Here is a 14546-nt window from a genome sequence, read left to right as displayed (position 1 = left end):
TTTCTTTTTTTTTTTTTTTAAGTTTATGTATTTATTTTGAGAGAGAGCAGGTCGGGGAGGGGCAGAGAAAGAAGGAAAGAGAGGAAATCCCAAGCAGGCTCTTCACTGTCAGCACAGAGTTCATTGTGGGGCTCGAACCCACAAACTGTGAGATCATGACCTGAGCCAAAACCAGAGTCGACTGCTTAACAGACTGAGCCACCCAAGTGCCCCTTTCTGGCTTTTCTTTTTTAAGTGGCAGCAGGCATTCATTGAGTGCTGTGTACTTACTAACTGGGGCAGTTTGTAAGGTATACAGACTATTATTCCAGTTTCACAGATAATGAAACTGAAGTTCTCAAAATGAAGTAACTTGCCAGAGTCGTATAGGCAGAGTGAGGTCGGGAACCACATCTGATCACAATGAGGGCTTTTGTCTACCACGCCACACTTTAGCCCAGCCTAGCAAGTTGCTTCACCACTTGGGGCCTCCGTTTCTGAATCTATAAAAACACAGACGCTAGTCTACGCCATTATTTAGAGGTCCCTGCAAGTCCACTGGTGCCTAGTCTTGAGTGGGGTCTTCCCCCCCTACTCTGTGACTCCCTCATTCCAGCAGTTGCTTTTCCTCTTCCTGGGCCCTGGGCAGGTGGGCCCCTCTCTCCAGTAGGCTGACGCTGACCCTACATCCTCCATTGCTGGGAATTGCTCTGAGGGCCTGTTCCACCTGTTTTGATACCTAGGTGGTGGTGGGAAGTCTGTCTTTGGGGGTAGGTTTGGTTTTTGGAAGGAGTCAGATTCTTTCTATGTAGTCAAGTCTTATAAATAAGAGAGCAGCATACTTTTTTGGGGGGGGGGATGATGTACAACTTTAAAAATAGTAAGGATGCTCTTGGTTGAGTCACTAATTGTATTCATTCAGCCCATGTTCATGCAGCCCTATCATGGTTCAGACCTGGAGTTTGCTACTGAAATGTGAAATTGACAAGACCAGGTCTCTGCCCTCAGGGACCATCTAGAATGAAGGGAATGCCTACACACAGCACTAAAAGACAAGTTCCCTAGAAAGGTGTGAGCAGTGGTAGCATTGTTGAAACAAGTCTGTCACTGTCTGTACCCACAAGCTCCAGTATGAGAGAGTGAGACTCTAGTCACACCTTGCCCATATGCCTGGATTATGTATGATTCTCTTGACGAGTGTGCTTCTTGCAGGTGTATGGAATGATTCGGTTCTCAGATGCCACTGGCCAGATATCTGACCTGAACAAAATGATGGTCCAGGAGCTGAATACAGCATTAGATCTCAGTAATCCCCAGCACTACACACAGGCCATGTTCAAGCTGACAGCAATGCTCATCAGCAGCAAAGGTAACAGACAGAGGCACTAGGGAACTCTGGGCTCATTTAGAAATGAGTATTTACCTTCATCTTCCTTAGTGAGCTGGAGCTCCCCCAATAGAGATCTCTGTGATGTTTTCCAGGGTTGGAAGTAAACAATCTCTGGCCCACCTGGTGTTCTGTCTTGTTGATGTGGGGAGGCAAGCATAGGATTCAGCCTTTGTTCAAAGCTTCTTCTGAACAGCATTTGTTTGGTTGCAGATTGTGACCCACAGCTCCTCCATCATCTGTGTTGGGGTCCCCTCCGGATGTTCAACGAGCATGGCATGGAGACTGCCCTGGCCTGCTGGGAGTGGCTACTGGCTGGCAAGAACGGAGTGGAAGTGCCGGTAGGACACTGGCTGTGTTCAGCTCCTGAGGGTGGGGCTCATCAGAGATGGAGAGAGCTTGGCCTGGCTGCTTAGCTGACAAGCTTGGAGACCCTGGGCAAGCCCCTCACCCTTTGAGGCCTCAGTGTCCTTGTATGTAAGATTGTGATATTAATGCCTGACCACCAGGCTTCATGGAGACCACAGGGACCATATGTGTGTGTATATATGTATACATGTATATATACATACATACATGTATGTATGCATACATACACACACAGTATATACTACACTATGTACTATATACATATATATATGTGTGTGTGTTGAAAGGATCCTAGTGGTGCCCAGAAGTTGTTGTTTTTCAAAATCTCAGTAGAGGGAGCCATTTCTCTGAGAGTAGAACACATGGGATGTAATTGGGAGCATTTGTATTTGTCCACAAAGACATTTCTCTTGGCCTGCTACCTTTGGTAGGGGCAGCCTTCCTGGTGTCCATAGTTCTGAAGTTGCTACTGGAGGAAGCCCCCAGGCAAGGTGATACACACCCTTTCAGGTGATTGGATGAATACCTAAGAACTGTTGTATTTTTTGCAGATCTCGTTAATTTTCCTAACAGGGAATTTGGCAGCTTTTTCTCTGTTGTTGTTTTTTTTTTAATGTTTGTTTATTTTTGAGAGAGAGAGAGAGAGAGAGAGAGAGAGCGCGCACGCGCGCAAGCAGGGGAGGGACAGAGAGAGAGGGAGACATAGAATCCGAAGCAGGCTCTGAACTGTCAGCACAGAGCCTGACTCGGGGCTCAACCCCATCATCCTTGAGATCATGACCTGAGCTGAAGCTGGACGCTTAACCCACTGAGCCACCCAGGTGCCTCTCTGTGTTTCTTAAGATGAATTGAGATAAGTGGTCAAAGGGGTATTTCCTTTTTCTGTTCCCTGTTTTTTGTTTTTCCTTTTGGTTACTTTTAGGATGTTTCCTTTTATCTTCAATTTTTAATAGTTTGCCTTTGGTATGTGGTTTTCTGTGTATTTATCCCTTTGCGATTTATTGAGCTTCTTAAATTTAGAGATTTAGATTTTTTCATCAAACTTGGAAAATTTTAGTATTTCTTTAAATATTTCTCCATTCTCTTGTCTCATTTTGGGATTTCAATTCCACACACATATGTTGGTGACTTCGTATTGTCCCTTGATCATTAATGTTTTCTTCAGTGCTTTTTACTTTTAGCTCTCTCTCATTTCATTTTGGTTCATTTTAGTTGGTCTGTCTTCCAGTTTAGTGCTATTTTCTAATGCCTTATTTTTCCTGTTGTTAAGCCATCTTCTATATATTTTATTTCAGATATTGTAATTCTCAGGTCTAGAATTTTTGTATGTGTGTGGGGTTTTTTTGTTGTTTTTTTGTTTTTTTTTACTAAAAGAAGCTCCTGCTTTTGTCTGGGAGTGCTCTTCTCTTACTTTAAGAGGGAGAGCATAAGTAGGGGGAGGGGCAGAGAGAGAGGGGGACAGAGGATCTGAAGCGGGCTCCACACTTACAGCAGCAAGCAGCCTGATGCAAGGCTCAAACTCACAAGCCATGAGGTCATGACCTGAGCCAAAGTCAATCAACTAAGCCACCCAAATGCCCCATAAAATTTTTGTTTCTTTTTTATAGTTTGTATTTCTCTGCTGAGATTCTCTGTGTCTTCACCTAGTCTTTTCATCTTTACCTATAAATATTTGGTCATATTTGTAATATTTGTTTTAAAATTTTTATCTGGTTTGTTCTAGTATCAAGGTCATCTGTGGGTTTGTTTCTGTTGATTTTTTTTTTTCTTTAGTGTTTAAATGTTTTTGTTTTGTTCTGGACTCTGTATATAGAAAAGCAGTAGAGGGGCACCTGGGTGGCTCAGTCAGTTGAGCGTCCGACTTCGGCTCAGGTCGTGATCTCACATTTCGTGGGTTCAAGCCCCTTATCAGGCTCTGTGCTGACCATTTGCTCAGAACCTGGAGCCTGCTTCAGATTCTGCCCCTCCTTCTCTTTCTGCCCCTCCCCCACTCACACTTTGTCTCACTCTGTTTCTCAAAAATAAATAAATGTTAAAAAAAATTTTTTTTAAGGAAAGAAAAGCAGTGGAGACTGAGGGGCACTGCTGTTTATTTTCCCAGAATATAGATCTTTCTTATGTCAGGTGACTAAAATGAAGGTCACTGACCCCTAGGGGTTAGTCTTGGCCAAAAGGATGGATTCTTCTTGCTTTTACCCAATTTCACCTCCCTTTCCCCCTTCCCCCATCAAAATGAGAGAAGAGGGGTCATGAAAGGATTTTTATGTCAAGCAAATTGCTGTTTCATTTGGGATCTTTTAAACTCTGATCTATTTCCTCTGCTATCAACAGGAGCTCTGCTGGCTTCAGGTATCTTGGCCTTTGGCAGGCCTTGTCCACTCACTTGTGTCCAGACCCAGCACTGGCCCACGAGCTGCTGGAGCTTGCTGCTTCCTGGTGAAGTCTCTGTAAATCAGTTCTTTGTGGCTTTCTCATCTGCCATTCCTCAGCCGTCCAGATAGGCATGGTTTTTATATCCTCCAGATCATTCTTGCTGTTCACTTGGGACTGAAGTCCATCTATCTCCTCTCATTCCCGTCTCTACCTCTGTAAGGACCTGTTGTCCAGGCCCAGCAACATCTTGGACAGACTTAACTTTTGTTTCAGTGTCTTTTGTATTGTTGGCTTCTGGTTTTTAATTTTTTCTATTATGAAAGCAATGTGTGTTCATTATAGAGAAGTTGGAAGATATGAGCATAATGAAAAAAATGAAAATCATTCATAACTCCAACTTTAGAGACAATCACTGATAGAATCCTGATGTCTCCTGCAGTCACAGGAGAGAGAGAGCTATGAGCTTGTTGGGCTCATCTCAGCATGAAGACCTTCCTTGTGAGAGTCTGGGGCCCTTATCTCACTAAGATTGGAAAGAATGCTGATCCCTTGGTATGGTGCTCAAATTCATGACTCAAAATGAATGAACTAACCCCTCACCTCCACCCATCTGCCTCCAAATCTCTGTGAATGACAACATAGTCCTTCCCTCTGCTCAAAGTCCTTACTGCCATCCCTGATTCCCCTTTTTGCACTAACCACAAATGACCCTCAGCAAATCCTGTCAGATTTACCTTTTTACCTTGAAAGTATATCCAGAAGCTGACCACTTCCCAGCATCCCACTCCTGCCCCCTGGTCCCAGTATCCTTCGTTTGCCCTGGACTTAGGGCAGCCCCTGGCCTCCCTGTTTCTACCCAGGCCCTCTCTGCCTTCTCCACATGCGCTCAGAGCAAGTCAGTAAAATATGGGTCGTATCAGGTCCCCCCTATGCCCCAGACCTGCCAGTGCTGCCCATGCCCACTCAGAGTAGAAGGCACACTTGTTTCTGTAATCTGCAAGGCCCCTCTGCTCCCCTTGCTTGACCTGCTATAGGCGCACTGGGGTCCCTACTGCCCCTGCCCTCCAGGCGTGCTCCTACTTTAGGTTGGGAGAGCTCTTCCCTCTCCTTCAGTGTTCTTTTCAGGCAGCTGCATTCCTCACTCCTGCATCTCCTTCAGGGTTTGTCTTAGCTGTCCCCTGCCTACCCTGTTCTAGAACACACAACCATCGATTCATTCATTCTTCCAAGCCCTTTCATGGCTCTGTTTTCCCCCTTAGCTTTGATCAGTGTCTAATATCTGTATCTTACTTCTCTTGCTATCTGTAGCCTGCTGTAAACTGGGTGGATGTTTGTCTTATTCACTGCTCCATTCCCAGAGCCTGGAGGGGAAGCAACCAGGCCCAGAGGCAGCAACCAGGATGTGCTTGTTCAACAAATGAGTGGGCGTGCAGCCTTGACTGTGGCTCATCAGGCCTGTTAGCCCTGCGGTTTCTTCCTCTAACATAAGACTTACATTTGGCTGCAGGAAACAGAAACTGGACACAATGCCTTGACCACCAGGGGCTATGTTCCTGGTGTCACGTGCAGCTTGTTGATAGCTTGGCTCACATTTGCAACTCTGCCACCCTTAGCATGCCTCTAAGCAAGAAGGAGGGTAGAGGATGCTGGCTGCCCTGACCTTGACTCAGTCGATGTCTGTTGATGTCAGCCAGCACTAGATTATTGCTAATGAGAACCATTGACCACCCTAACCAGCAGAAGCCTGGGTGGGGGTACTGGTGACCAGCTACTTGGCCTCCCTAAATAAAACCATAATAAAGGCAGGGATGGATACTGGGCAGGAGCCAGGGCATTTACCCTGGGCACCAAGCCTCAGTTGCCGCCTCTCTGCAGCGGGTCTGGATGCCCTCCATGTTGCTGCCTGGTGTTGTCAGGCCAAAAGGGGAGGCTGCTCCCCTGTAGAACCACCCGGTGGCAGTTGCAGACTCAGTTTGGCTCCCGCAGTTATTCCCTGGGCCTGATTAGTGGCATGAAGCTGATGTGCAGGGTTTGCGTGGGATGAAGAAAAGGAACTGGGCTCCAGAAGCAAAATCCAGTCCTGCCTTTGCTAGTTTGGAAGCCCTGCTCACCTCTGGAACCATAGATGGTTTCAGGATTATTAGGAAGATTCAGCCAGGCGGAGCCTGTTGAGAGTCCACGTGGCATTAGGCACATCCCAGGTGTGCTGACACCACAAAGCAGGACTACAGCACCTGGCCTACTGATGTTTCGAGAATGGGCTTTTTAGTAGAAAACGGCTGGGAAGTTGGATCATAGGTGATCTTTATTTTTTATTTCATACTTTCTTTGGTTTTCTATTTTGTTCATTAAGCACATAGTCCTTTTAAAATTAAACAACAGTAAGTACTTTTCTATGCTTCGCAGAGGCACTAATGGTCATTGTATGCTTGCAGTTTATGCGGGAGATGGCAGGAGCCTGGCAGATGACAGTGGAGCAGAAGTTCGGCCTGTTTTCCGCGGAGATAAAGGAAGCAGACCCCCTGGCAGCATCGGAAGCCAGTCAACCCAAACCGTGTGCCCCCGAAGTGACCCCCCACTACATTTGGATTGACGTAAGTGCTTCCCCAGGCTCCTTCCACCCTAGCAGGAGGTCAGGGGCTCCCCTTGGGGCCAGTGGCCCAATAAGCATGGGACTCCAGGTTTAAGACGCCTTACCTGGGGAGGAGGGATGGCTGTTCCTGCCTTCTGCCCAGGCCTCTGGTGGACTCATTGCACTTGCCCGAAGACCCATACCCACCATTCTGTTGGCCCAGAGCCCCACATCAGTTGGCTCTGCTGGCTCTGTAGGTGAGCAGGCCAGGCCCCAGCAGCGATATGTTCTCTTTCCCACTCAGTTCCTGGTGCAGCGGTTCGAGATCGCCAAGTACTGCAGCTCCGACCAAGTGGAGATCTTCTCCAGCCTGCTGCAGCGCTCCATGTCCCTGAACATCGGTGGGGCCAAGGGGAGCATGAACCGTCACGTGGCAGCCATCGGGCCTCGCTTCAAGTGAGAGCCTCTCCTCCTCCTATGATGGTGGCAGGGATGGTGTGGGTGAAATTTCTACCAGAGTTGTTGGTGCTGTAGTCCACAGGAGGTTCCCATGCTTGGTCTTTTTTTTTTTTTTTTTTGCCAGAAACTGACCAAGCCCCGAGTACATGCAGGGCTCCTGGGAAGGGGACCTGAATGGAATGACTTTGCCTTCCATGCCCTTCCAGGGCTGAGGAAGTCAGCCAGCATGCTGTCCTCAGCAGGGGAGTGTTCAAGAAGGTGGTTCACTCATGGACCTTGGGCAACCAAATGTTGGGCAGCCTTTCTAAATTGTTTGGGGGTGGATAGCAGCAAAAGGATTTTGGTAACATAGTGGTGATTAAAAAACAGGTGATGTAGCAGAACCCAGGTATGACAAGCTCAGACTGGGAGGCTGGCAGTGACTTAGGGCAGTCACTTTACTCCTCTGAAATGTTCATGGAAAACTTCTGATCATGCTGACTACAGCAAGTCGATTTTTGCCAAGACATGCAAAATATCAACCCCACCAGGGGATACCCCCTTTAGGGGGTCCGTGGCCTAGTGGGCAGGCTCAGGCCAGGTGCTATGGACACAGCAGGCAGGGTCAGTCTGGTGTGGGGAGGGCCTTCGGGTGCCTGGGTGGTCAGTTGGAGGAAGGGTGAGGGGCCCCCTTTCAAAGTATGCCACTCTTCCTGCCTGTACCCCTTCCTGCTGCCCACTGCCAACACCAGTTCTTTCCACCCCTCCCCTGAGCTCCAGACCCATGTTCCTGCAGCCCACTGGGCACCCTCTGGGACCATGCTTCTCAGACTACTGCAGGGAAGGGCTAGTACTCTGTTCCCTTCATTTCCTGCCCATCATAGACCTGTACCTTTATAAAATGCATGAGAATGAATTACTAGGAAAGGATTCACACTGGACTGTCATAACAATGTGAAATTGCTATAGAAATCAGCGGGTAATCCCCTCAGTTTCTGTACTAACTCATCACAGACCAACACCATCTGTAGATGCCCATTGAGTAGCCCTGACCTGGCAGAAACCAGGTACTTGGTAAATTTATTTTTCTTTTAGCTTGAATTAAATATTCTAACCTTTGTAGCACTTATTGGTGACTGCACTCAGAAAGTAGTTTGCATATAGTTTGGAGATAGACGAGCTTCTGACCAAGGTAGATGAACAAACAACTTGTTCATTTGCCCCCAGTTAAAGTGATGGTTTTAAAAAACCTTTCCTGAGACATTTCTGGTACAATAAACCTGAATGGCAGTAACTTGGCTGGTGCCACAGTCCTGGCACCTGAGAGCTCTGTCATCCAGAGATATGCCCAAGGGCCAAGTGGTTTGCACAGGAGCTAGGGACCCTGGGACGTTCCTGGGCCCTCCACACTCTGACTCAGCCCCCAGTGTTCTCTTGTAGACTGCTGACTCTGGGGCTGGCCCTTCTGCACGCCGATGTGGTCCCAAACGCGACCATTCGCAACGTGCTTCGCGAGAAGATCTACTCAACCGCCTTTGACTACTTCAGGTACTTCCCCCCGCTGTGCTGTGCACCATGTGCAGTGACAGCCCACTGCACCCAGTGCCCCCAGTTGTCCCAGATCCCAGGAAGTCACGGCAGAAATGGTTTTGCCTGATTTATGCACTGCCCTCCTTGTTCTGCGGCTCTGGTGGTCCAGGATTTGAACATCTTCAGCCCTGTGCCATGTTTCCATGTGTGCACTTAGTTAGAGCTAGCCTCTCTACGAGATGCACACATGTTTTCCCCCAGCTCAACTGTGCATTCATTTAACTTTCCAGTTCCTAGGAGTGGTTATTGCTCAAAGAATTGCAATCACCCGCTGCCCGGGGCTCTGCGAGTGTGTAGGTTGTGTTGTATGGAGACAGCTGCAGTTGCAGGACCCACCACAAGCACACCATGCAGCCAAGGGCTGTCGACGGTGCTGGGGATAGTGGTGGAGGCAACCATGAAAGCTCAGAAAATCATCACGCTTTTCCTTGCGAATTAATGAGATAATTGTTGCTGATGACCAGCTCTGGGCTCACCTTTGGTCATTAAGAGACCACTTGTGTCACCTCTCACACGCTTTATAATACATGTGGCTTCTAGTCCCAGACTCCAGGCACTCAACTCTTGTCCTCTTGTGGTTGTTTGAAGTTGCCCCCCAAAGTTCCCCACTCAAGGAGAAAAGAGGCTACGTGAAGACATAAGCATTATGATTAAATTTTGGACAGCCATGTTCTCTGATAAGAAGTACCTGACTGCCAGCCAGCTTGTTCCCCCAGGTGAGCATTGTTCTCAGCACAGCTGCTCGTGGGTGGTGGGGACACATAGGTGCAGGCGGGACAGTGGGGTGCAGTGGGCAGCCCTGAAGGAGTCTGGTTAGAATAGTGAGGGTCTCACTGAGCCCAGGCCTTAGCCATGCTGCATGGTCACCAGAGGCCTAAAGCCTGCCTGGCCACCACTTGTCCTCCAGCCCTAGCTGACAAGCATGAATGAGTGTAGAAGGCCCTGAGCAGAGGCCATTCCATGTAACTTCTCCCAGCACCAGCCCAGTTCACCAGCCACCCCCCTGCATATCTGACAGACCCATACTTGGATAAGTCCCATATGCCAAGATGAATAAGGCACCATCTGCTCTCATCTGGTAGAAGATAGTCAAATCTACAGGTGATGTCAGCATGAGGGGATCTTGGGAATACCCCTCAAGGACAGGCACTTGGCCCACCAGAGTTGGGGAGGTAGGGACAGTTTTCTGGAAGAGGTGACAGCTGAGCTTCAAAGATGAACAGGAGCAAGCTAGGGTGGATAAGGTTAAAGAAAAGGTAAGGTGTAAGCAAGCCACAAACCTCCACAAAGAAACATGTTCTTGTTTCTCTGAGCACATAGCTGATTACACAGCACAAATTAGGGATGAGGAGTACAGTTTCTGCAGACAGACCCACAGCTGACAACCTGACTATAGGAAAAGGAAGGGATGGGGCACTGGGGGGCTCAGTCAGTTGAGCGTCTGACTTGATTTTGGCTCAGGTCATGATCCCAGGGTCATGGGATTAAGCCCTACATCAGTCTCCACACTGAGCATGGAGCTTGCCTAAGATTCTCTCTCTTCCTCTGCCCCTCTCCCCAACTTGCTCTCTATCAATAAATGGGAAAGGGAAAGGAAAAAAGGAAAGGGAAAAGCAGGCAGTGATTTCCGGAGTCAACTTCCTGGCTCCACATAGAGCAGGGCCAGCATCTCTTCTTGCCTGCCTGCAAGGGTCCCGAGTTGCCACCATATTAAAAAGCAACATGATGCCAGAGATGAGAGAGCTGTTTGTAATTTATCAGTATCACCACTCACATTTGTTTTATTCCATTTTGAATCCTAGGAGGAACGTAATACATTTTAGTAGGCTTTACATGTTGAATGGTTAAAAACTTCCTAGGAGTACCTGGCTAACTCGGTCAGTAGAGCATGCAACTTTTGATCTTGGGGTCATGACTTCAAGCCCCACATTGGGTGTAGAGCTTATATTAAAAAAAACAAAAATCTTGGCTGTTGTTTTTTTTCTGCAAATCGTTTCTTCAACACCGTGTCTCTCCCTTCCTGCCCTTGGTGAAAGTCTAGACACCTCATTCTGGAAGCAGTAATGTGTTTGCCCACAGATAACCAAGACACCCGGAGCAATCTGGACATAGCAGTTGGCTCTCGGCAACAGGCCACTCAAGGCTGGATCAACACCTACCCCCTGTCCAGTGGCATGTCCACCATCTCAAAGAAGTCAGGTCAGTTAAAGGTTTGCAGATAGGTCCCTTGGGTCTGAGTCATATCCTGGCAGCTCAGACAGTGGGCAGAATGCTGAAAGACAGCTTCTTCTAGGTTCTAGAAATGAAGAGTAGGTCAGTGAACTCTGAAGAACACACTTGTGCCTTCTGTTTCTCCACAGGCATGTCCAAGAAGACTAACCGGGGCTCCCAGCTGCACAAGTACTACATGAAGCGCAGGACGCTGCTGCTGTCCCTGCTGGTAAGGTGACACCTGCCATATGCCCACAGCACTGAGGACAGGAGCAGCGTGGCACATGGGTGCACGCAGATGGCATATCGATGTCTCATCTCACCAGGCCACTGAGATTGAGCGTCTCATCACATGGTACAACCCACTGTCGGCCCCGGAGTTGGAGCTGGACCAGGCCGGAGAGAACAGCGTGGCCAACTGGAGGTCCAAATATATCAGCCTGAGCGAGAAGCAGTGGAAAGACAATGTTAACCTTGCCTGGAGCATCTCTCCTTACCTGGCCGTGCAGCTGCCAGCCAGGTGGGTCCTAGTCCTACCTGCCTGATGAGGGCCTTGCCAGAGTCCAGTCCAGGGGTACCTGAGTGGGAAGGAACATGACGTGGTCACTGCCAAGGATGGTTGGGGAAGCAATCTTAGTGGTTTGGTCCTCTGCCCTGGATGTTGACCCAGTCTCTCTGTGCAGTGGTTGGTTACACAGCATGGATTCCTGCCTGGGATGTCCTAATATCCCAGATCCCAAGCAGGAAACATCAGAGCACATTCAGGGCCGCAGTCCTATTCAAGGAAGAAAGGAAGCACATGGAGGCTGTCACTACAGGGAAGCAGGCCTGGGGATCCTTTGGGCTTTGTTCCCAGAGGTCTTCAGCAGGCCACTCACAGGAGGTGGCCTGCAACCGAGTGTCCTGTGAACTCTCCCCGGTAGCTCTGCCAAGGACAAAACCAGTAGCTGAGAGGGGCCTCCCAGGCCCCTGTGTTAAATCCCACCAGGGGGAGTGCATCCACCCCACATCCAGGAGTGGACATTTCTTTCCCTTGAGCCCACACTTGCGTACTCACTGCTTCCTTCTTCTGGTTCTAATCCAGTCCTCTGGATTAGGACCACAGCTTGACAGTGTTCATGGAAAGTCTACCTTGTGTTAGCCTGGGGTCATGACCCCTAAAAACTTGCATCCACCCTCCCATCTATGGATGTACCTTCTGGCCTGTGGCCTCGCCATGCCATGGACAGGCTGCTTTGGGGGCCAGGGCAAGGGGGCGTTCTGAAAGCAAGGACTATAGAAGGGGATGTCTTTTGAATGCAGAATATAGGATAATTCCTGTTTTAGATAGTTCTGGCATTTTGTCATAGCCAATCATAGTGCTCTTTATTGTAAACACTCATGTTCAGAGTTACCAATATGTCAGTAGTGTAGAGTGTTAAGGGGTCACTTGGCATTAATCTGCATCCCTCCAGTTCAGGGCTCTTCCACCCCGTTACATGGAGGCAGGAGAGGCCATCTCCTTCACACCCTTTTTGTGCCCTAGGTTTAAGAACACAGAAGCCATCGGCAACGAAGTGACCCGTCTCGTTCGGTTGGACCCAGGAGCCGTTAGTGACATTCCCGAAGCTATCAAGGTAGTATAGCACGTGCTGGGGCCTGGGCTCAAACTGCACAAAAACAGAACTGCCTCCAGAAACACCTGGAACCTAGAAGTGTTAGGAAAACCTAGCAGCCTCAGTGGTAGAATGATGTTTCTAATTTCCTGTGTTTTCCACTTCTCAAATGAGGCATTTATTATGCTTACAGCAGAAAAATATCGAACATACTTTACCCTAGTTGAAATTATGCTACTTTACATAATATATGAGAAGTATTTCCCCACATTATTATAAGTGCTTTATTATTATCATCTGGGGCCATCCCTGAGATATGGGGTGGGGCCAGGTATTTCCAGAGGGCCCTCAGGAACTCCCTGTGCCAGACCATTTCCCTGCTTCCTTCCTAGTTTCTGGTCACCTGGCACACCATCGATGCCGACGCCCCTGAGCTCAGCCATGTGCTGTGCTGGGCACCCGCAGACCCGCCCACAGGCCTCTCCTACTTCTCCAGCATGTACCCACCGCACCCTCTCACGGCCCAGTACGGGGTGAAAGTCCTGCGGTCCTTCCCTCCGGTGAGCCCACGTCCTGCCTGAATCAGCCTCGGTGGGACTATCTGGCAGTGTTTAGGTGGAGACAGTAAGGACAAGCTTTATCTCCACTTGATGCAGGCCTGATGAAACATCGGTCCATCTTAGAGCATGTCTTCACCCTGTTTCTGTCCAGGCAGTCATAGAAGACAGATTTAGTTCTGACTCAGATATGTTTATTGGTATTACTTGTTTTTTAATTTTAATTTGGTGTCTGAGTTACAGAAGGAAGTTGAATTTGAGTTTGGTTCCAGCAGTGGGCTTTTGGGAGGTCGGGGGATCCCATGAGACAGCCACAGTGACAGATTTGGTAGCTGACTCCTGGAGGCCCCAACACAGGGATCTGCTAGAACCTCAGCCCTTGTCCCCAAGCAGGTCCCCAGCAGGGAACATACATGAGCGGGCACTTCACCTGTCATCGCAGGCACAGGAGCCTTGTTCCTTTTGCCTTTTCTCACCCATCATGTGTTTCAAGTCGTTGGCCATTTTCCTTGCCACCCTCTGGACTTTCCGCAGTCCTCTGTGATCTCCAGTGAGATGGTATCCCATGGGCTCAGTGACATCAGGGCTGTTCCAGGTTTGAGTGGGGCCCTGGGACAGCCATCTGTGTTGAGTTTGTTATCACCTTCCTAGAGGTAAGGAATTGTCTTCTCTTCCTGGAAGTCATTATCACTTGTCCTCCTCCTTTGCAGGATGCTATCCTATTCTACATCCCCCAGATTGTGCAGGCCCTCAGGTATGACAAGGTAAGGCTGTGCCAACATGTGCTGTCCTTCCCTCTGAGAGCCATGCTGGGCAGTCCGGAGGGGGTCCTCAGTAACAGGGATGGGGCCTTGGAAGCAGGGCTGCCAAGCTGTGACCTGGTCTCTGAGCTCCTCTCACACACACCCCCACCATGGTTGTGGCCGGTGTGTGCTCATGGCCAGGAGGCCCCACTCACCCTGTCTCACCCTGAGGCCCCATCTGCTGTGCAGGGTGGGTGGGCCCTAGAAGTATTGCTAGCCACTTCCTTAGTCCCTGAATCTAGCTCCCTCGTTTCTTCAGTCGGAATCAGGGAGGCTCAAACAAAATGATGGAGGTATTAGTGTGCTTGGGCTGCTATAGCAGAGAACCACAGAGTGAGGGGTTAAACAATGGAAATGTACTTCTCATTGTTCTGGAGGCTCAGAGTCGGAGATCAAGGTGCCTGTAAGGTTGGTTTCTCCTGAGGGTTGGTTTGCAGATGGCTGCCTTCTCCCTCTGTCCTCACATGGTCTTCTCTCTGTGTGTATGTGTCCTAATCTCCTCTTATAAGGACACCACACTGGACTAAGTGTCACCCTAATGATCTCATTTTAACTTAATCACCTCTTTAAAGGCCCATCTCCAGACACCATCATATTTTGAGGCACTAAGGCATACAAATTCAACACATGAATTGGGGGGCACAGTTCAACCCATCACGTATAGCACTTGTA

At 48.8% G+C, this 14546-nt stretch overlaps 1 protein-coding gene across 1 annotated transcript in view; it reads left to right on the top strand.

Annotated features, from left to right (window-relative positions):
• PI4KA (phosphatidylinositol 4-kinase alpha) overlaps window positions 1-14546 on the top strand; it is a 111428-nt gene that overhangs the window by 84487 nt on the left and 12395 nt on the right. Inside the window, exons 31-42 of the mRNA XM_015088453.3 lie at window positions 1192-1348; window positions 1580-1707; window positions 6544-6702; window positions 6985-7136; window positions 8559-8666; window positions 9297-9424; window positions 10788-10907; window positions 11069-11148; window positions 11246-11439; window positions 12445-12535; window positions 12907-13074; window positions 13782-13835. Coding sequence (XP_014943939.2) covers window positions 1192-1348; window positions 1580-1707; window positions 6544-6702; window positions 6985-7136; window positions 8559-8666; window positions 9297-9424; window positions 10788-10907; window positions 11069-11148; window positions 11246-11439; window positions 12445-12535; window positions 12907-13074; window positions 13782-13835 — 1539 coding nt within the window. The remainder of the gene's footprint in view (window positions 1-1191; window positions 1349-1579; window positions 1708-6543; window positions 6703-6984; window positions 7137-8558; window positions 8667-9296; window positions 9425-10787; window positions 10908-11068; window positions 11149-11245; window positions 11440-12444; window positions 12536-12906; window positions 13075-13781; window positions 13836-14546) is intronic.

This window comes from Acinonyx jubatus, chromosome D3 (genome assembly GCF_027475565.1).
Source record: "Acinonyx jubatus isolate Ajub_Pintada_27869175 chromosome D3, VMU_Ajub_asm_v1.0, whole genome shotgun sequence".
NCBI lineage: Eukaryota > Metazoa > Chordata > Mammalia > Carnivora > Felidae > Acinonyx > Acinonyx jubatus.
This window is presented reverse-complemented; position numbering and strand designations above follow the sequence as displayed.